Source organism: Pituophis catenifer, unplaced genomic scaffold, assembly GCF_029215685.1.
Source record: "Pituophis catenifer annectens isolate HBS135680 unplaced genomic scaffold, rPitCat1.0.hap2 SCAF_1, whole genome shotgun sequence".
Taxonomy (NCBI): Eukaryota; Metazoa; Chordata; class Lepidosauria; order Squamata; family Colubridae; genus Pituophis; species Pituophis catenifer.
This window is the reverse complement of record NW_027256881.1, coordinates 320,385,399-320,408,411: the sequence shown is the minus strand read 5'-3', so window position 1 is coordinate 320,408,411 and position 23,013 is coordinate 320,385,399. Positions and strand designations below refer to the sequence as shown.

The window sequence follows — 23,013 nt, the reverse complement described above, 5'->3', positions numbered from 1 at the left end:
TAAGACTAAAAGATGGGGAGGAAAGGAAGCAAAATTTATTTCTATTGATGATGTTTTGGCCTTGCAAGCACCACATAAATTGTTGCTGTACATAAATAACACGGTTTTTCAGGTATGAGTAACTGTGGTTCAATGTCACACATGTTTTTTATTGCAACTCATTGCATCATGTTCTGAAACATTCAGTGCAAGTAGAAGAATTTGTTTTATCAGTCAAATTTGAAAATTACTTAGTCTAATAGTGTCTTTAGCAGAAGATTTGTTGTCGTTAGTCGCGAAGTCGTGTCTGACCCATCGCAACCCCATGGACAACGTTCCTCCAGGCCTTCCTGTCCTCTACCATCCCCTGGAGTCCATTTAAGCTCATGCCAACTGCTTCAGTGACTCCATCCAGCCACCTCGTTCTCTATCGTCCTCATTCTTCTTTTGCCCTCAGTCTTTCCCAGCATTAGGCTCTTCTCCAGTGAGTTCTTCCTTCTCATTCGGTGGCCAAAGTATTCGAGTTTCATCTTCAGGATCGGAAGATTAGCCAAAGATATCAGAGGACAATTGCAAACTAGTTCTATATAGTTCCCCAAAAAGTAATGCTAATGTATCCATGAGGTTACCAGGTCTGGAGAAAGACAGTATCTTTACCTAATGCATATTTAAAAAAACCTCTCAATATAAAAGAAGCACTGCTGGACCTTACCAAAGTAAATCTTATTCTTAACCCTGTTTCTTAGAGGCCAGTGATATTCAGCCTTCTGCTCCTTATTGATCTCAGTGCTGGTACTCAGTGCTGGTACTCAGTGCTGTCATGAGAGAGGTATCCCATAGCCTCACAGAAATGTATCCCATTGTCTTTTCTGCTGCTGTAGTCATCTTGTGGTGATGAATTTACATAAACCACTTATGCAAAGCGCTTATTATCTCTTTTTAAAAAGTTGGATGTACTGTACATCCAATTAGTTTTACCGAGCATAGTTTTTTTTTTCTTGCATAGCTTTTAATTGCAATAACTAGTTTCAAATTTTTCCTTTAAAGAGAAGAGCATAGCTTAAATGGGAAAGAGATATTAACATTTATTTCGACCTTATTTTTTTTTAGATTTTACATACCCTTTTGGGGAAAGGTAGAGTTTTGCTCAATGTACATTTCTATTAAAAAACCCCTATTTTGGTGATGTGTTATTTAGATATATCTGGCTGCATTTACATTCATATAATGGTGTATTTTAAAATGAATATTTTAACGTATTATTGGTCTTTGATTCTACATAACAAAGATGATGCTCTGAATGTTAATTTTTTTTTAATTTGCCACATACGCATTGGCCATTTGGATGTTATGCATGTTTAGAACAAGCATTTGTCCTAACTTTGCTTCTTTTTCCTCCTAAAAATTATCTGTATAAGAAATTGTGAGCATGCACTTATGCTCATTCTGAACTTGGCAAGATGATTTTATGAGCTGGGGTGGCGCAGTGGTTAGAGTGCAGTACAGCAGGCTGTTTCTGCTGACTGCTGGCTCCCTGCAATTTGGCAGTTCAACTCTCACCAGGCTCAAAGTTAAATCAGCCTTCCATTCTTCCAAGGTAGGTAAAATGAGGACCCAAATTGTTGGGGACAATATGCTGACTCTGTAAACTGCTTAGAAAAGGCTGTAAAGCACTGTGAAGTGGTAAATAAGTGCTATTGCTATTTTATGCTGCCTTGCTCAACCTGCCATTCCAGCCCAAGCATGCAGCATTTGGAGAACACCAGGCTGGGAAAGCTGGCCTGAAGTCTGGAGCCTATGAATTGTTGAGCTTTCCTCATTTTAGCTTTTCAATCCTGGTTGTTTATTAGAATCCTGTATCACACTATCCTCCCTTCCCATCTGATTACCGATATTTAGCCTTTTGTATAATGTATACAAATTGGTTTCTGTAAGTTGTTGGAAGTTCTGTATGTTGATATTCATGGATCAAGTTATTTTTCTTCCCATTTCCCTAGGCCAAAATAGTAGATGATGATTTAGTCAGTACTGATTTGAGTATTTGAAATCACATATTTCAAGAGTTTTGCTTCCTCCTGAAATCTAGTTTAACTAGCTTTCTTGTGACCTTCTAAAACTAGCTGTTGCTGTGCATGTCTTCATTTTATAGACCAGAGGTGAGGAGCATTCCCTATCTTTGACTTTTTCCTCCCTATCTTTGACTTTTTTTTTTTAAAAAAAGCCATTTCATATATTACCCAGAAGACAGAACAACCTCTCCTTTTGTGAGAGGAGTTTGTGCTATAGCCCTTTCACTGTCACTTCAGGTTTTACTAACTGAAATGCTTCCCCCAGGTAAAACTGTGCTCGTCATCGCCTGAATTATGAAGGAGATATTAATGATCCTCAAGATTTGCAAAGTAAAATAAATCTTAAGGTTTAGGTGATAATACTCAGAATGACCCCAGAATATTGACTTTTGAGGAAACTGCAATAAAAAACTGATTTGGAAGAAAGAAGCAACTGAATGACTACAATAGGGAGCAAAGAGCAGTTTACACTGCAAAGTTTTATACAGCTTCGATTTCTTCCCCTATATCAGGAATAGATAAATCTATGGACTTCTGGCAGCCCCTACTATTTTACTCTGTGTGACTTCCAAAGACAATGATCTTGTGCTGCTGAAATATGAAAGCACATTTTTCCTGAGCGCTGCTCCCACTATCCATGGCTGGGTTAGTTCCTTCAGCTTTGGCAACAACTGAGTGAGAGCTAAACTTCCCTTTCCTGTGGCTTAGCCACACCGACAATCCCATGATTCCCCAGTCTTCACTCAGTTGCTGGCAAACACTGAAGTGAATCTTAGAGCTAGAGGAAATTTTTTCCAATTTCTTCCCTTTCCATTGGATCCGGGTAGGTCTTCTGGTTATTTTTGATTACTTTTTGCTTGCGGTAGGAAAAGGAGCCTTTTTTTCTTGACTTTCGAATTTCCCGCTTTTACCTATCAGCTGTGAGGCGCGCCGGGGGCTCCGGGCCACCCACGCATCCACGCTTCAAGGATCCACAGCAGCCGGTCTCTGATCCCTTCGGGGCGGGTCCAGCTTCGATAATTACATCGTGGAGGGTGTGCTGAACTTAGCGGCCGCCCCCGCCATCGCGGCTTTGTAGTTTCTAAACCAGGTGGCTTCGGAGGATCGAGCGCCATTGGCAGCAGGGGAGCCGCGCCGGGAAGGTGACTAACAGGGCACCGGCCCTGTTCTGACTTCAATCGCGCAGCGGGACAGTGGGCTGCGGAAGCGAGAGTCACCAGCCGCCAGGGCAGCAAGGCATCTGGTCGGACCCTTGGGCCGCCAGTGTGAGTCCTCGAGGCTACGCCCGCCATTTTGAAATTCACGCCAAAGGGCGCCGCCATTTTGAGCACTCCGGAACGGCCAGCTCTCTTCTCAGGCCTCAGCCTGCCCCTGCGAGCTGCGAGAGCGCCCTTACACTGGCTACGGGGTTTTGGAGAGTGGAAAAGCACCCCAATACCTGGCCTAGAGGGCAGCCATTATTGAAGAGACTGGCAGGGATTAGCGGGCTCAGCCTTAGCGACCATTGCCTGCCCAATCAGATCAGCTGGGCAGACACCTGGTTAATTACAGGTAATTGGGCCTTCTTTCTTGTTCGCTCCCTGTTACCAGCCCATTTAACAGTCATGGCTGACTCCCCGCTATCCTCTGACCTGGAACCAGAGGTGAGCCCCCCTCCCCGCAAGACAACCAGATCTACCAAAAAATCTGCAGGGAAGCGGTCTGAGTCTTCCAGCCGCAAGCCCAGTTCAGACAAGGGGCCACATGTGCACTTGACGGCCGTGACCGGGAGGATTTTTCATCAGGTTCGCCTGATCCGCCAGTTGCGTCCCTTTCTAGATCGGGACTCTCTTCACACAGTCACTCATGCCCTCGTCACCTCTCGTCTGGACTATTGTAACACTCTCTACATGGGGCTCCCCTTGAGGTGCACTCGGAGGCTCCCATAGAGAGGGGCTCCTCCGGGTGCCGTCGGCCAAACAATGTTGACTGGCGGCCCCTAGGGGGAGAGCCTTCTCTGTGGGGGCACCTACGATCTGGAACGAGCTCCCCCCGGAGATACGGAAGATCCTGGATCTGCGCACCTTCCGTCGCGCGCTTAAGACTTTTTTATTTCATCAAGCTGGCCTGGCCTAAATCTTCTCCCCTTTTTTAAATGTAAATTTTAATTTGTTTTAAATTACGGGGTAATTTAAATTCAGCCAAATTATTTAATTCGTTTTTAATTTATTTTAAATTTTTGTATTTATGTGTTTTATCTTGTGGCTGTTCACCGCCCTGAGTCCTTCGGGAGAAGGGCGGTATAGAAATTTAATAAAATAAAATAAATAAATAAAATAAAATGTGCAAGACAGGGACGTATCAAGGCGCCACAAAACCCTAGAGCGCCAGTTCACTAAGGCGCAGAAGGCAGCGGCATGCTCCCTGCCCTCAGGCAGTGGCTGTTCTAAGTTAACTCCTCCCACACAAGGGGAGACAGAAACCGGGACAGAAGATCTGGGTCTCCCTTGCCTGGGCCAGCCACCCCTTGACACAACGGGACCTACACACTTGTTACTGAGGTCAAAAGGGGTATCTCATTCGATGCTGGATGTATCGCTGGTGGGTCTATCCATGCCCCAGCGGCGCATGGCGGAAGCAACGTTTACTCCAACGGCGGCGGGCCTCCGAGCCCCAGAGGGGCCTTTACAGGCTCCTCAACTGGACTTTCAAGCCATGTTCTCATCTGCATTATCAGATGAGATATTCAGCAAGCCACGCAGCTTCACTATCAACCATTGGCTGGCCAGGAGGCTCAAGAGCAAGTACAGTCTCAGCCTCGAACATCTCAAGACCAGACAGTCTCCTCGGAGGATTCAGATTAAGCGGAGGAAAAACGGACGGAATTGGCCTTTTGCAAGTCGCAGCAGGCAGTGGCGTGGGCCATCAGATCGGCGACAGCGACCTCCTTCTTCAACCGAGCAGTGCTAATCTGGCTTCGTCAACTACAGGAGAGACTTCCTCCTGAGGATACTAGGCTGCACCAGGACATCAATAAAATCATCGCAGCCACCGAATACTCAGCTGATGCCTCCTTGAATTCTGCAAAATTTGCTTCGAGGGCCCTCGCTTACACGGTTACGACTAGGAGACTATTCTGGCTACGTCACTGGAAAGCGGATCTCAAGGCCAAATGGAAGCTGGTGGCAGCACCCTACAAAACGCCGGACCTATTCGGACCAGCATTAGACCCTGTCCTGGTTGAGGACAAGGACAAGAGGAAAGTGATGCAATCCTCGCACCGATGGCTGGAGCGGCATTACGTCCCTTACTCCCAATGACAGCCCTTTCGGGCTAACTCAGGGCCCGGTGGGTCCTCTCAGTGTGCCCAGTTCCATGGTGGGGACCGGTATCAAGATAGACAGCAGTTCCGCAACTGAGGTCGCAACCAGCAAGCCAAGTGACCATGTAGAGGAGCCGGGTTCAAAACACCCCAGAGGGGCAAGTGACGCCCAGGTCTCGGGCCCCATCGGCGGGAGACTCAGCCTCTTCGCACAACAATGGGCCCAGTCAACTGAGGACTCGTGGGTGCAGCGCACGACCTCATTTGGACTCTCCATAGAATTTATCAGACGTCCTCCCAGTCGATTTCTGCGATGCCCGATTCCGTCTTCACAAGAACTCAACCTACTGATGATCCAGGAGATCGCACATCTCTTAAGCATCAGAGCGATAGAACCAGTGCCTCAGAGCCAACACAGTTGCGCCTACTACTCGGTCCTCTTCCTGGTACCCAAGACCTCGGGAGGTTGGAGGGGCATCCTAAACTTGAAGCATCTGAATTTAGCAGTCAGGTACCACAGGTTCAAAATGCACTCCCTCCAGTCGATTCTGGCTGGCGTGAGACAGAGAGACCTGCTCCAATCAGTCGACCTCAGGGAAGCTTACTTACATGTACCCATCAATCCAGACCACCAGCAGTACCTGAGGTTCGAATACACGGGCTGGCACTTCCAATATTACGCGATGCCCTTTAGTCTTTCGTCAGCACCCCGCACCTTCACCAAGCTAGTAGCGGTGGTAGCGGCAACCCTCAGGCCACTCCGGGTTCGGATTCTCTGTTACCTTGATGATATTCTGGTCCCCTCGTCATCTCGGAACCAGGCAGTCAGGGACATGGACCTCGTACTGAAGGCCTTCCAGAACCATGGCTTCACGATCAACTTTCAAAAAAGCCAACTGGTACCGTCCACCCGGTTGCTTCACCTGGGGGCGGTGATAGACTCAGTAAAACCGGGTGGTTTTACTGGGTGTTCCTATCCCCGGAAAGAATTCGGAGCATGCAGGACTTGCTTCAGTTATCGTGCCTACTTGGGAAGATGGTATCCAGCTTCAACATCGTACCGTGGGCACGCAGACACTCTTGCCCCCTGCAATGGTTCCTGCTCCCCTTCCAACGGACGGGCAAGTCGAACTCGAAACATGAAGTGTTCCTGCCACCCCAGGTTCGTCTATCCCTCAACTGGTGGATGTCTCCCGCTCTACGCAAGGGCTGCGACTTCCTGGAACCGGACAGACTGGTCCTCACCTCCGACGCAAGCCTCCAAGGATGGGGGGACGCACCTGCACAACTTGGTAGCACAGGGGAGGTGGTCGCCATGTGAGAAATGCAGCAGCATCAATCTCCTAGAGCTACGGGCGATCAGATTGGCCTTACTACAATTTCGGGAGACGGTAGTGGATCGGCACATCTTGATCCTCACGGACAATATCTCAGCCAAGGCTCACGTAAACAGAGAGGGGGGGACAAGGTCTCGGGCCCTGATGTTCGAGTCAGAGGCCCTATTCAGCTGGGCAGAGAAACACCTGCTATCGATAAAGGCGGATCACATCTCGGGGTCGGCCAATGTCAGGGCAGATTGGCTCAGCAGGGAACAGATAGACCCAGCGGAGTGGCAGCTCCACCCCCGCTTGTTTCAGGAGCTCGCTGCTTGTTTCGGGACGCCGTTGCTGGATCTCTTTACAACACCGACCAACACACAACTGCCTCGCTTTGTGTCTCGCTATCCATCCCCTCAGGTGGAGGATCACGATGCCCTAAACTGCAAGTGGCCCAGAGGCCTCCTGTACGCCTTCCCACCAATTCTACTGCTACCGCGCGTCGTTCGGAAAAAGCCGACTTGCTTCTAGTGGCTCCCAATTGGCCTCGAAGACCATGGTACTCTGACCTCGTGACATTATCCGTGGAACAACCGTGGGTGATACCCCCACACCAGATAGCTCTGTGCCAAGGGGTGGTCTGTCATCCAGAGCCTCAGTGGCTCCAGTTGGCCGTCTGGCATTTGAACGGGTCAGGCTGAAGAAAGACAACCTGTCAGATAAGGTCATTGGGACCATTCAAGCGGCGAGACGACCCTCAACGGCTCGCATCTACGAGGCTTCATGGCGAGCGTTTTGCATCTGGTACTCGATACATCATGTGGACCTGACTTCGGCAGCTGTTCACAACATCCTCGAATTCCTGCAGGCAGGCCTAGACAAAGGTTTGACTCCGGCTACATTGCGACGGCAGACGGCGGCACTGTCAATGGTGGTCAGTTGCCCTCCTTACCAATCAATCTCACACCACCCGCTAATCAGGGGTTTCCTACAGGGTGCGGGGAACTTACGACCTGCGGCTGTGCACCGTTACCCGACATGGGATCTTCCCTTAGTACTGAGAGCCCTAATGGGCCCCCCCTTCGAACCTCTGCGGTCCGTGGCACTGAAGTACCTGTCCTTTAAGGTGGCCTTCCTCCTAGCTATCACCTCCGCCAGGAGGTTCTCTGAATTGGCGGCCCTGTCTACTAGAAAAGACCTATGCATTTTTATGGAAAGTACGGTGATTCTACTCCTAGACCCCTCCTTCATTCCTAAGGTGAACTTGCGGTTTCACGAACTCAGGAACTCGTTTTACCGGACTTTTGCCCGTCGCCTCGCGATCACCGGGAGAAGGAATGTCACACCCTCGACGTATGGCAAGCCCTTCGATGTTACATCCATCGCACTGCCTCATTTCGATGAACGGAGGCACTCCTTGTCTCGTTCAACCCGGCCTTGATGGGCTTGAAGATCTCCGCTTCCACGGTGGGCCGTTGGATCAAAGCCTGCATCACTATGGTGTATGACTTGAACTCCAAACCGTTACTGGGCAGGATTCTGCCTCACTCCACTTGTAGCACAGCCACCACAGCGGCCTGTGTGACACAGGCCTCGGTGGAGGACATTTGCAGGGCAGCGACCTGGTCGTCGTTCTCTCCGTTCATTCGTCATTACAGGATAGACGCCTATGCCTTGGTGGAGGCATCCTTTGGTCGTCGGGTACTCCAAAGAGTTGTACCGGACGGGGACTATGGAGGGCAGGCAGCCTCTCACCCTTGAGGTTAAGCTTGGGTATATCCCAGCCGTGGATAGTGGGAGCAGCCCTCAGGAAAATGGACGTTGTCTTACCTGAATGTCCCTTTTCTGAGTGCTGCGAACACTATCCCTCCCTCCCTTGTAGCTGCCTGCTTGTGTTATTTCGTTTCCAGTTCACCGTTCCCCTCTTATTATTGTTGCTGGTTATGCTGTTAATAAAGTTATTGGTTCTACCTCTTAGTTGGCAGTGTTGCTTCGCCTTCGTATCAGACTGGGGAATCATGGGATTGTGGGTGTGGCTAAACCACAGGAAAGGGAAGTTTAGCTCTCACTCAGTTGTTGCCAAAGCTGAAGGAACTAACCCAGCCATGGATAGTGTTCGCAGCACTCAGAAAAGGGACGTACAGGTAAGACAACGTCCATTTTGATTAAAAACAAAAATAAAGAACATATTAAATCTCTAGTAGGGGTTAATGCACCTATTTTAATAAAACAACAACATTACATCTAAAATTCTTTTTAAGGGAAACATGAAAACTTCAATTTGTGTCGGTGGGAACAATGAATTTTTTTCCAGCAAAATACACATTTTTATTCCCATTGTAGTCTTCAGTACACATTTTGTTGTTTTTATTTAGTTTAGATCAGGGTTGTCAAACTCAAGTCGTCATGGTGGCGTCACGTGACGTATAAGAACTTTTCCCCCCTTTGCTAAACTGGGCATGGGTGTGGCCAGCGCATGATCCATTTGACCCATGGGCTGGGAGTTTGACAGCCCTGGCTTAGATCAAGAATATACCACACATTGTTTGGAGAAATACAAAATCTCGAATGAGAATACTCCTGGAAGTATGAATTGGGTTGACTTACTTAACAGTGAGAAGGAAATAAAATTTTTAACCATCTCTGCTTACAACACTGTAGAATTGAGCATCTTCTACAATTCCCTTTCTTTGGGTCACTAGCTCTGTCTGGAGATTGTAAAAAGCACTTTCTGAAAATTTTTTCCTTTGCTGGTTCTTGAGAAGGGGAGAGAGTCTTTCATCAGCCATATTGATTTCATCTTTTTGTAATGAATGCTTAAGCCACTGCTTATACCAAGTAATTGGATTATTGTTTCTCTGGACTCTTTCACTTCTGTAAAATGTGTTATTCTTTTCTTTCATGCATAGATTTATCTCCCCCCCTCCCCTTTGAATATAAATAGGAAGCATGAATATGAAGCTAGCTACTGGACCACCTGTCTATTTTATTACTTATTTATTTTTTAGCATCAAGTGGTTTTTCTCTTTCAGTTGTGAAAGCTGCGTGGAGCTGCTGTTTGTTCGGGGATCTGGGAATTGCCAAGAGTGTGATACCCCTTTGCGGAAGAGCAACTTCAGAGTACAACTCTTTGAGGATCCAGCTGTTGACAAGGAGGTGGAAATCCGTAAGAAGGTGCTGAAAATGTAAGTATCAGAAAGCCTCAATTAAGAGAAGCCACCTCTTTTTTTTGTTTGTGCTTCCAAATTCATTTTGGTTATGTTTGTGAAAAGGCTTTGTTTAAAATATTTACAAAATATTCTTACCTTGGATCTCAATATATTTGGTCAGGAAAGTATTTTTTCTGTTTTCTCATATTTTTCTTTCTTTTTTTAAATACAAAATAGGGCAGAGCAATGCACAGAAACAAAGTAACAAAGACACATGATTTGTGCATAAATATCATTCCATATCTCAATATTTCAGGCAGGAAACTTAAATTTTCTTAATTCTGATATGTTGGGAGTTTTAATGCTTGGTTGTTAACATGAATATATTTAAATGTTTGTTTACCAAGCATTTATATAGCACTTTTAAAATATAATTTGTACATCTTGACTGGCATAAATATAGTGTGACTATACATCTGCAAATTTTAAATGCATATATATGCACAATGTTTTTAATAGAAGAAATAATATATGGAAATTCACTTTCTTTTTATTTGTCTGCTCTCCTTTCTTCATATGTTTTCCTTCCTCCTTTTTTTTAATCAGACTTAGATGATAGGTTCCTTGGTACAAAAACTTGTCCTTCATGTAAAGTGCCATGATATTATCCACCATCTCAGCACTTTTGTTTTTTTCTGAACAGTTTTATGAAAAATCTATCTATCTATCTATCTATCTATCTATCTATCTATCTATCTATCTATCTATCTATCTATCTATCTATCTATCATCTATCTATCCCATAAATATAGGGTAACTCTGGGCATTTTATAATATTGAAAGGATAATAGCAATAGCAGTTAGACTTTTCAGCACTCTTTGAGCAGTTTACAATGTCAGCATATTGCCCCCAACAATCTGGGTCCTTATTTTACCGTCCTCAGATGGATGGAAGGCTGAGTCAACCTTGTGCCGCTCAGGATCGAACTCCTAGCTATGGGCAGAGTTAGCCTGCAATACTACTTTCTAACAACGGTGTCACCATAGCTCTATATAAAACTATATAAAACCTATACACAATATAAATAAAATACTATAAAAATATAAATACTCAACCCTAACTAAAAGATGGGGAAGGAGGTGGGAGGTGGGATCTGTTATTAATCTTTCCACTGCCTCTCTGGCGGAAAGTCAGGATGGTTGGAAACTCTGGCACAGGGCAACCTGTTCTAAAGGGCAGAAGCAAGAGCAGAGAAGGCTCTTCTCCTGGACCCTGCCAGCTGTAATATCCTGGCTGAAGCTTCCTCTGTGGACTTGAGTACCTGTGCCAGTCCCTTTGGGATGAGATAGTCCAACCACAGGAGCCATGGTGGCGCAGTGGTTAGAATAAAGTATTGCAGGCTAATTCTGCCAGTTGCTAACAGTTCAATTTTCACTGGTTTAAGGTTGTCTCAGCCTTCCATCCTTCCAAGGTTAGTAAAATGAGGACCCAGATTGTTGGGGGCAATATGCTGACTCTGTAAACCACTTAGAGAGGGCTGTAAAGCACTGTGAAGTGGTATATAAGTCTAAGTGCTATTGCTATTACGTGGAATTAATCAAAAACAGCCAGGTTTCTAAGCATAAAAACTAGCAAGAATGGTATTTTTACTTTTTTTCCTTTATTGCTCTTTAGCTATAAAAATTACCATAACCGTTTAAAAATATGAGACACTACCTGGCCTCAGGCTTATATGATCTTGTTCAAGACATATCACCTTTAAATAAAATGACAAACTTAATTGAGGTTATAATTTTCTTAGCTCTTTAGATCCTTTATCCATTTGTCATTGCTCTATTCTGTTGACTTTGGGGAAGCATTTTTATTAGCTGCTGACTCACTCAAGGTTCAGAAAAGATCAGTTTAGATAAAATCTGAGTGCTTGGCTTCTCAGAAAGGATGAAGAAAAAATGTCAGAAGTTTATATTTTTGAATGCCCAGATGTAATCCTATTGTGGGGTGTTTTTTTTTGTATGTCTCTTTGCAAAGATACAATAAAAGAGAGGATGACTTCCCCAGTTTAGCAGAATACAATGATTTCCTGGAAGAAGTGGAAGAAATTGGTAAGTTCTAATGTGTGCATATTAGATGCTCTGCATGCTTTTATTTCCTGCCAGCCTCATTGAACGTTAAAGCTGAGCCTCTCTTCACTGATCTTTATTGGAACACTTGATGATTGGCTAATTACTTTCTCTTTGCATTTTTAATCAAGAGCTCTTCAATTCGAGGGATGTATCTGGGTAATAAATGTTTCTAGTAGTCATAGTAGGGATGGGTTGTGGTATGGTGGGAAACACATACTGCAAATGTGGTTATAAAAATGCTTTGTAGGTTATTGCTGGGACTGCAAAAGAAAAACTCCCTGAAAGAAAAGGGGAAAGGAGTATTGTTCAGTTCTTAATCTTGCTTCCATTTGCCTTTATTCACCATGACAGTAGCCATATGTACCCCTTCTAATCCTTTGCTGCTTCAAGTACAGTAGCCGGGAGGGCTTGAAACATTTGACCTTGCGTACCATTTTGGCAATGTGTTTATGGGGCTAATGCAAAAGGACAGAAGTTAAAGAGCAAGATGAAATATCTCTCTCTTTTTTTCTCCTTCTTTGTTGGATTTCAGGCCTACAGATGCTATGGCTTGGGGCTTGTCCCATTTTGATGGCAGTTGTAAGACAACATTCTCATTGGGGAATGTTGACCTAACGGATTGGGTGGGGAAATAGGATCTTTCTTGCATTGAAGACCAAGGCGTGTTAATAGGGGAGAGATGTATGTGCTCTTTGAGGTCTTGTTAATATTTAATGCCTTTCCTCTATTTATGGCTATACTCCAGTGAGCTTTTAGTCTGCATATTTCAATCAAATCCCTTTCTCCTTACCCTGCACAGCAGTTATCTGAGTATAGGTGGCGAGATATGCATGACCTTTGGGGCCGTGTGTCCCCAAACCTTTCCCTCTAAGAAATCCCCTGGATCTATTAGCTCTTGTTTTGCTTTCTGGGCATTTGCTGATGGTTTTGTGTGGTAATTTTACTCGTTTACTTTTCTCTTTCTGTTTCTGCCCCTGCTCTTAACTATATCATAAAAAGAAGTCAAAAGTGGGTGATAGTAAGCAAATTAATGTGAGTACAAATTATCTGACAAGGTTGGTGACTTGCAGTGCCATTGTTATTTATTTTACTTTCAATAGTCCTGATTCTTATTGTATTCAAACAATAATCAAGCTGTCATAAATTCCTGTGCTCAATCGCTCAAACCCTGGTCATGTGTTGCTTGGACCACTGCAATGCACTCTACATGAGGCTATCCTTGAAGAATATCCAGATGTTGCAGTGGGCACAGGATGCAGCCATGAGAACAGTTCTTGAAGCCCCTAAGGTAGCCCATGGTAGCCCATGGTAGCTCATGCACTGCTGTTGCATGAGCTGGTTGCCAGTTTGCTTCCGGGTCCAATTCAAGGTGTTGGTTATCATCTTTAAGGCTCTTCATAGCATGGATCCGGTTTACCAGGTTGGATGGGTTAGCTGTATTGGCAGTAGGGGCATGCTGCAGGCTCCATCGGTCAAGGAATTCTAGCTGGTGGAGTCTGGGGGAAGAGCCTTTTCAAATGTGGCTCTTGCCCTTTGGAACATTATGTCCTTCATGGTGAAATCTGCACCCACTCTTTTGACCTTCCGAAAAGGCCTGAAGACCTGGTTCTGCCAACTGGCCTGGGACCCAATGGGGATGCGCCATTCTGGAGGTAGTTAATGGAGTGGATAAGACCTACCTTCTCCCCCCACCGCCCCTCCTATGCACCATATTGTGTTCCTTCCCTTCCCTAAAGCTAATTTTAAACTAATGTTATTTATTGTTTTAATTTTTAATATTTCTGTTGTTCTTAATGATTGTAAGCTTCTTAGCGTCACTTCCAGGCTAGATGGGTGGCATATACATTTAAATAAATAAATAAATAATAATAAATAAATAAATAAATAAATAAATAAATAAATAAATAAATAAATAAATAAATAAATAAACAAGCAAGCAAGCAAGCAAGCAAGCAAGCAAGCAAGCAAGCATTTACTGATCATTATTGGACAAGGAAGCTGACATAGGTGAAACAAAGCTGATATCAGGTATGATCAGGCAGGAAGGTGAGCTAACCCACCAATTAGCAAAAAGCAAGTACAAATGTCATTTTGATCAAAAGTTAAGTTATTCCAATTCTGAAGAGCAGAGAGAGTTGAAGTCCAATTATTTTTTTTGTCATCCAGTCTTGGTGGGTGACAAGCGGTAGGTTTTTCTGGCCATTTCTGGAGCCAGTGGTGCCAAACAGCTTGAACAAAAGACCAGCAGCTCCCTCTCCTGGTGAGGTAGCACACTGAGTGAGGTAGATGGGCCTGAGTACCCAGCTCTGTGGTTGGAGATTTGTGCCGCAGCTGAATTGATTCCCCCCCACTCTCCAGTACTAGAAATTCGACTAGTTATTGTGCTGTGTGATTTTGAATGCATGCATACACATCTATCTCATGCCCACAGCCTTACCAGTTAAATTGGAATTTTCTTTGTTTGATTTTTGAGTTTCTTTCGGATATGAAAGTGGTATTAAAAACAATGTGCTTTGTGCTGTATATCTTAACATCTTAAAGGCAGGCCAATATGTAAAAGAATGAGAGCGAGATGGACAAAAGTACACTTGTCTATCTCCTTTTTCTTCTAAGACAGATTTATTTGCAAATGTATGTTGTGCTCACATAAGAAAGACTTTTCTAAGTTGTCTGCATAACAGCCATCTGTACTAATGCTAATCTGATAAATTTGTTTCCTGAAACAGAGTAATAAATGGGCCCTCACGATCATTATATTCTCTCCCAGGTTGGCAAATGGGCATTCTGGGAATTGCAGTCCTAGTCTAACTGGAGATGCTAAGTTGTGAGTAGGTGCCACATGGGTATTCAAAGCTAGTTATTTTAATTGCCACTGAGGACATTCCATAGATGCTGTTCCCTGATAAAAAGTTAATTGATAGTATTCATTCATTCACTCCATTCTATTTTGTGCCTTATTTTTCCATTTCTAGGTAACTATAATATTGCTCACCAGTTATAGGAAGTTGTTATATTAGTAGTATTTTTATTTGGTTATGTGCATGTGTCTGAGAGCGGCACAAGTTCTACTCTTTTTTTCCCCCTTCCACAAAATCTTATTTTTGTGAAAGAGATTATTTAAGGCCAAAGTTACCCCGTGAGTTTTCATGACTGAAGATGGACTAGAACCACACAGGAGAAGGTGGTTATTATTATGAAAGTTGATACAACCCATTATAGAATCTAGTGGACAAGTGCTTCTCCATTGAGAGTGGAGACAGCAGCCAGCGTGGGTAGTGCCCATCCAATCAGCTTGAAGGACTGAGCCTGCCAATTATTTTTAGTCCCGCCTCTGTTGCCGGGCAGGCCAGCTTTTGGCTCAGTCCTTCAGCGCTGGCTGGTGTGTGGGACTGCTCTCTAGCTTAAATTCCTTTAATCATATCTCTGGTGTTTGGTTTTCTGGTTTATTGAATTTGGATTGTGTGACTGTGCTCTATCTCTTCTATTTGGACTCCAATTGATTACTCCGGCTGACCTTGGACTGTTTTGACATCGAATTCGTGAGTTGCCTAGTCCCTCATTTAACCTCGTTTTCCCCTGGCTCTGCCAGGGGCGTGGGGATCCCCTCGCCTTTTTCCTTCCCAGGGAGTTTTATTGTCGTCTGAGCTTCGAGGGACATTCTCCCTGGCTTGAACTGCCTTCGTCTTCTCCGTTTGGCCAAGTTTCGATTTCCCCTTAATTTCGGCAGTTCGGAGGGTGCGTTGCAGCCGCGCCGGCCATTTTGGACTCCCCTTGTTTTCCCGCCGTTGAGGAAATCGCTGTTTCCTGCAGCCTGCCCTCCCCGTTTTCAATTCTTCTCGGCTGGGGGCTATCTCCTCTCAAAGCGTTTCTCTCGCAGCCGTTCACCTGAACTGTTTAAAATTGGCTTAAAGTGCTGCAGGCTGGTTATTTAAGTGAGGAGCCTCGAAACCTTGCATCTCCACTACTGCGGCCTGCTTATACTCACCGCTTTAACTGTTTAGCTGCCGATCTCTGCAGACTACTAAAATTGTTTCAGATACGTTGCAGGCAAAACAATTGCAACTGCGGAGCTTTGCGCCCCTGTTCTGTGCTGCAGTGGCCCTTATCCTTGTACAGCATATTATTCTCATTGTGGAGCTTTTCGCCCCCTTCTCCTGAGGCAGTAATCAATCCTTTATACGCTGCTCATCATTGGACTCTAGTGGAGCTTCGTGCCCCCTCCCCTTTACTTTACACAAGCCACAAGACGGTGGCCTTAATCTGCCTGTTTGTCTGATAGTTTGAGTGTTTCCTCTCAGCAACACTTTAGCAATTTATTGGGCCTTCTTCTATCACGCTTGTTGTTTGTGGAGTTTTTTACGCTCCCTATTGAGCCTATTTGATTTACCAAATAGATTTGTCAATCTAGCCCCTTATTGTGGAGTTCCTCTCGCTCCCTTCTGACACATCAAAGTATAATTATCAAAGCGTAATCTGGCGTGTGGGATCTTATCTTAAAATCCCCTTTTTTTCTGACATGCCTAAGGCCCTTTCCAAATTTAAGCACGGCCGTAAGGCCAGTGCAGGTGAAGTTGGCCAATCAGACTCCATGTCTGTTACCCAGCATTCTGCCATGGAAGATTCCAGGTCCCATTCCAGAACTTCTCAATCCTCACGTTCCCATCGCAAGTCTTCCACACATGATGTGTCATCCTCTTCTTCCAAGGCGGAAAAACGTAGAGACAAAGTTTTGACCAGGTTATGTGACAAGGCATCTGCCCAGCTGCCTCCGCCCACTCTTCAACCTCCTGCCTCTTCTAATCCACCTCCAGTCGCCGTTCATTCGCCTTCTCCTGACCAGCTTTCCCTGCAAGATTGTCCAGTAACTATTTCCGAGGAAAATTTGTGGGGCCCTGACGCAGTTTCTCAACAACCGGTGCCTGATCCAGCAAGAGTACAGGAGGCTCCTTCATCTGACCCTGTGCCTGCCCGCTCCTTGGATCCTTCCATTCTCCCAGATCAGCTGCAGCAAATGATCGAGGCGGCGGTTCAAAAGTCCTTGGCCTCCCGTTCGGGTTTTTCTAGTCGACATGGATCGGTGAGAGAGGTTTCCCCCTGTTCGGCGGGCCGCAGTGAGGAAGGATGTTCTCATTCAGTTTGCTCCGCTTCTCCTACTTCTTCCCATTACAGTCATCCTTCAGCCTGCATCGACGAAAGAGACCCTGATTCTGACCTGTCGGAGGATGAGAACCTTCCCCCAGATCAGCCGACTTTCACAGGTCTCTTCCCTCAAGCCTTGTTCAAATCATTGCTCTTCAAAGCTGTTAATACGGCTCGTTTATCCTCTCCAAATGCGGATCCGGTACCCCCTTCGTCTTCCTCTGGATCTTTGGACCCGATGTTCGCGGAACCAGCTAGGCCTATAACATCCGTCCCTACTCCTCCTCTCTTTCTGGATGTCGTTAAACACCAGTGGGAATCTCCGGCTTCTGCTCCCCTTCCTTCGGCTAATGACAAAAGAAACTTTCAAGTATCCTCGGATCTGGAGACTCTTCTTCAAATCCCTTCAGTGGATGCCCCAATTGCAGCTCTTCTTCCTAACTCCAATGTTCCGGGCGAGCCGGACGAAGGTTTCCGTCCTGATGAACGCAGATCTGATCAAGTTCTTCAAAAGGCCTTTCAAAGCTCCTCCTGGGCGATTAAAGCTACCACTACAGCATCCTTCTTTAATCGAACTACGTTGCTTTGGTTGCGTCAGTTACAAGAAAAGCTAGCCCCAGGAGATACTTGTATCAGACAAGACCTGAATAAAATCGTAGCCGCCGTACAATTTTCAGCCGACTCCACTCTACACGCTGCCAGGCTTTCCGCGAAATCTCTGGCTTTGGCGGTCACAGCTCGGCGTTTGTTGTATCTCCGTCACTGGCAGGCAGATGCCAGACATAAGTGGCGATTGGCTTCGGTTCCCTTTAAGGGCACGAAGCTTTTCGGGGATGCTTTAGATCCTTTCCTCACAGAAACCAGGGACAAGAAGAAGGTCTTAGCTGCTGTTTTCCGGAGAGGAGCGCCCCGTTTTTCACCTTACCCCTCTCGTTCTTACTCCAGAGGTGCGGATGGGGGGTCCTCCTCTTCTTCTCCCTTTCCCACATTTAGGAGAGATGGGTCTTTCAGTAGGCAGCGGGGTTCCTCCGATAGATCATTCAGAGGTCGTCCCTTTAACTTTAAGCGGCCCTTTCGAGGGGGAGGAGGTCGTTTCTCCCGTCGCCGTCGCTGATTGCTCTTTGGATCCTCCCATTGGCAGTAGGTTGGGTCTCTTTGCCGCTGTCTGGGAAGAATCCACCTCAGACAAGTGGGTCCACGCCACCTTAAAATCTGGGTTGGCCATTGAATTTGTTGCCCCCCCCCTCACACCTTTGTCTGCTGCCCGATTTCTCGTAATCCAGTCAAGAAGTCCCTTATGGATTCATCGGTTCAGCATCTCCTGACTATCAGGGCTATCCAACCTGTACCTTCCGGTCAGGAGGGTTCGGGATTCTATTCAAGGGTGTTTCTAGTTCCTAAATCATCGGGGGGGTGGCGTCCCATTCTGGACCTCAAACGTTTAAACAGATACGTTGTGTACCGAAAATTTAAAATGCAATCATTAAAATCTATTCTGGACGGTGTTCGGAGGGGCGATCTCCTCTCTTCCATTGATCTAACCGAGGCCTACCTTCATATCCCTATCCTCCCTTCCCATAGACATTTTTTGAGGTTTTGTTATGACGGAGCTCACTACCAATATAGGGCTCTTCCATTTGGCCTTTCTTCGGCCCCCCGCACCTTTACGAAGGTGTTGGCTGCCTTGGCGGCTCAGCTCCGTCTTCGTTCAGTCCGTCTCCTCTGTTATTTAGATGATATTTTGTTATTGTCTTCTTCTGTACAGCAAGCTGCTTTAGATATTAGTCTGACGGTTGAGACCCTGGCAGCTCACGGCTTCTCTGTTAATTTGGAGAAGAGCCATCTCTATCCCTCCACTAAATTAGTGCACTTGGGTGCCCTGATTGACTCTGTTCAGGGCAAAGTTTTTCTTTCTCCCAACAGACAAGCTAGTCTGAGACAGTTGATTTCCCGGGTTGAGGGGAGTCGGGTGGTTTCCCCCTATGTCTTATCTCAACTCTTAGGTAAGATGATATCGGCGATAGCTATTGTTCCCTGGGCTCAACTTCACGCCAGGGAACTCCAATGGTTTCTCTTGCCCTTGCAGAAGGCTGGCAGAGGCACTTCATCGAAGCCGATCCCTCTTCCGTCTGCGGTGCGAAGATCCCTTCGGTGGTGGCGCTCCCCCGCTCTCTCGGCAGGTTGCTTCTTCCTCGAGCCCACGAGGGTGGTGGTGACGACAGATGCCAGTCTCCTGGGCTGGGGAGCCCATTGCCAAGGTCAACTGGCTCAAGGGACTTGGTCTCCCTCGGAAGCTCGGCATCCCATCAATTGGCTGGAACTGAAGGCTGTCTTCCTAGCTCTAAAGTCGTTCCGCAGTCTGGTCTCCGGAGCCCACGTCCTCGTCCTCACGGACAATGTCGCCGCAAAGGCTCATTTGAACAAACTGGGGGGCACCAGATCGAAGTCTCTTCTGACCCTGGCAGTCGCGTTGGGTATCTGGTCAGAGCGTCATCTGTGCTCCCTTCGGGCGGAACACATCTCCGGAGTTCAGAATGTTCAAGCGGATTGGCTGAGTCGCCGTCAGATAGACAATGCGGAATGGCGTCTCCTTCCGCTCCTCTTCCAGGAGCTGTCTCTTCGCTTCGGCCGTCCTGTGATCGACCTGTTCGCGACTCACGAGAACTCCCAACTTCCGCTGTTCTTCTCGCGATACCCTCATCCTCGAGCAGCCGGCGTCGACGCTCTTCGAACTCCATGGCCGCCGGGCCTTCTGTACGCATTTCCCCCGACGGCTCTCCTTCCCAGGGTCGTACGCAAGATTCTATCCGAGCGAGCAGAAGTGATCCTTGTGGCACCTCATTGGCCTCGGAGACCCTGGTTTGCGGACCTCGTGTCCCTATCGGTGACCCCATCGTGGCGCATTCCTCTCTCGGACAATATTCTCTCGCAAGGCGCCCTGAAGCACCCGGACCCGGCCTGGCTCAATCTAACCGCTTGGAGATTGAGCGGTGCTCTTTGAAGGAAGTACAAGTTCCGGCAGATGTTGTGCATACCTTGCTATCCTCCCGACGGCCTTCTACGGAACGCATTTACTCTGCCACCTGGCGGAGTTTCTACAACTGGTGTGGTCAGATCGGTGCTTCGCCTCTACAACCGTCTATTATTCATATTCTGATGTTTTTACAGAAGGGCACCGCCGACACATTGCAGCTTTATCTTCAGTACTTACCTGCGGCTCCTTGTTGTCTCTGGCTCACCACCCTTTGATCTGGCGTTTCCTCCGGGGAGCAAAAAACTTGTGCCCTCCGGTTCTGCATCGCTACCCGACCTGGGATCTTTCTCTGGTCCTACAGTCTCTTACGTGTTCCCCGTACGAGCCTCTTCGGACTACCAGTCTCAGACTTCTCACCTGCAAGGTTGCCTTCCTGGTGGCCATCACTTCGGCTCGCTGCATATCTGAGCTCGCGGCCTTGTCTACTCGTTCAGACCTTTGTGTTTTCCACGCAGACTGAGTGGTACTCCGTTTGGACCCGACGTTCGTGCTGAAGGTCAACTCTGTTTTCCACGGTGCCCAGGAACTGGTCCTGCCAAATTTCTGCCCCCGGCCCTCTCATCCTCGGGAACGTCGTTGGCACTCCCTTGATGTCCGGCGGGCACTGCAGATTTACCTGAAGAGGACGGCTCCCTTCCGTCGTTCGGAGTCTCTTTTTGTGTCCTTCTTACCTACTTCTCAGGGCAGTAAGGTCTCGTCTTCAACCATCGGTCGTTGGATTCGCCAAACTATCGCCACAGCCTATGATGTTAGATCCCTTCCGCGACCTTCAGGTTTGACAGCTCACTCCACCCGCAGCGCAGCTACGACGGCAGCTTGGGCTACACAGGCTTCTTTGCTGGAAATTTGTAGGGCGGCCACGTGGACTTCTCCTAGCCCCTTCATCAGACACTACAAACTCGACCAGTTTGCGTCAGCCGAAGCCTCGTTTGGTCGCCGGGTTCTGCAAAGAGTGGTTGCCGGAGAGGACAATGCGGTCCAGCGTGATCCCCCCCTAACATAGGGACAGTGAACTTGGGTATGTCCCACGCTGGCTGCTGTCTCCATTCTCAATGGAGAAGGATCGTTGGTCTTACCTGATACGTTCCTTCTCGTTGAGTGGAGACAGCAGCCAGACCCTCCCCTTTTTTCTTCTTCAAGCTGGACTCGGCATTTTTTTCTCTCTTTCTGTCTTTGGTTTCTTCTTTGTCCCACACACCGAGTCTGTCTTCCAGTCTTCGCCAAAGCTGGCCTGCCCGGCAACAGAGGCGGGACTAAAAATAATTGGCAGGCTCAGTCCTTCAAGCTGATTGGATGGGCACTACCCACGCTGGCTGCTGTCTCCACTCAACGAGAAGGAATGTATCAGGTAAGACCAACGATCCTTTTCTATATTTTTCACATGTTGGATTATTTTGTTTATGAAATAATGAAATAGAGTAAATTTTATTCCTTCCATTCCATTCTTCTTTTGATTTATGCCAAAATCCAAAATTCAAAATGAAACAAACACCTTTTCACTGAACTGTAACAATTTTCTGCCTTTTTTATTCTAAACTTCGACTATCAGAAGTGGCTGCCTTATTCTGACCCCAGGGTCAGTTCTAGACACGGTTATACCTCAACTATTTTCTGCATCCTTTCTAGCTTCCCAATATTCTTATGAGAATTGAGCAGTGTCTAGAACTTTACCAAGAATCCCAAGTATGGTTGAGCCAAAAATCAGTAATGTAGCATTATATAAGAAGCATAATGGGGGAAAAATTACAATCATATCTAGACTTTGACATCCGTATTGTTGAAGAATTCATCGCATTTCCAGATACTTGCTTCTTTTCCTGTACAGTTGAATTAACATATGAGAATGCTTGAATTTTGCATTTTTCACAGTTAGTATAATCCTGTGACTATCTTTTCAGCAGTGACTACAACAAGTAGGCTGTTACTTGATGGAATTATGGAACAACTGAGGATAAAACAAAATTTAAATAAAAGTGTGTGAATATAGAAGGTGATAATTTCATCACCAATTTTTAGAAGAAGCTTATTCCAAAATTTCTACCAGTAACTATTATTTTAAAGATAGGAATATTTTAGGAAATATTATTCTTGGAACAAAGGCAATGCTTTTAATGTTTACTGATATATAGCTGTCCTCCCTTCCCCTTCCTTTCCCTTCCCTTCTCCATTGTTTTTTAATCAATGTTGATCCAGTATTCAACCTCACCAACAATGTGGATGTAGAAAGCACAAGAAAGAAAATGGAAATATACCAGAAAGAAAACAAAGAAGTTATTCATAAAAATAAGATCAAATTGGTAAGTTGTGTAGGGCTTACTTGTGTCATTTTCCCCCTGAATTAATTGAAACAAAGTAATTAATGGCAAAATATTTAAATGCATCTGTTCCATCTGCTCATCCATTTTTTTGGAGTTCCTTTATCTAGTGACTTTAGGATATAGGATATAGATATCTGCATTGTCATTTCAATAAACCTTCAGGGAAAATAGGCCGAGGTGTTCATGACATACAGGGAAGACATAAGTATATTTGGTTTCTCTTCCCAGCTTTGCTTGAAACGTGGATGCAATCTAATCCTTAATTGAACAAGTAAAGGAGGTGCCGATCATTTGGACATATTTCTGTTGTTAGTTTTGAGTGTTTGAGAATGAGATTTAGCCTTTAGCCTGGTACCTTTATCTTGTTAGTCTGAAAAGGAGGGCTCACGAAATGACTTATTGGAATGAAGGATTATACATTATCTTTTTATTCTTTAAGTGCTATTTTGTTATGGGAAAGGATGATATCAGCTCCCATCTGTGTCAAAATGCAAAAAAACTTTATAATATCCTTGATGTCCATAGTCAACTTTTCCTAAGTGTAGATACTAGCTAGCTGCTTTTTTGGGTTTTCTGTTGCCCGA

General features: G+C 45.9%; 1 protein-coding gene across 1 annotated transcript in view; it reads left to right on the top strand.

Annotated features, from left to right (window-relative positions):
- Positions 1 to 23,013, top strand: part of MNAT1 (MNAT1 component of CDK activating kinase) — a 136,544-nt gene that overhangs the window by 41,912 nt on the left and 71,619 nt on the right. Inside the window, exons 2-4 of the mRNA XM_070931620.1 lie at positions 9,698 to 9,850; positions 11,844 to 11,917; positions 22,305 to 22,408. Of these exons, the coding sequence (XP_070787721.1) occupies positions 9,698 to 9,850; positions 11,844 to 11,917; positions 22,305 to 22,408 (331 nt within the window). The remainder of the gene's footprint in view (positions 1 to 9,697; positions 9,851 to 11,843; positions 11,918 to 22,304; positions 22,409 to 23,013) is intronic.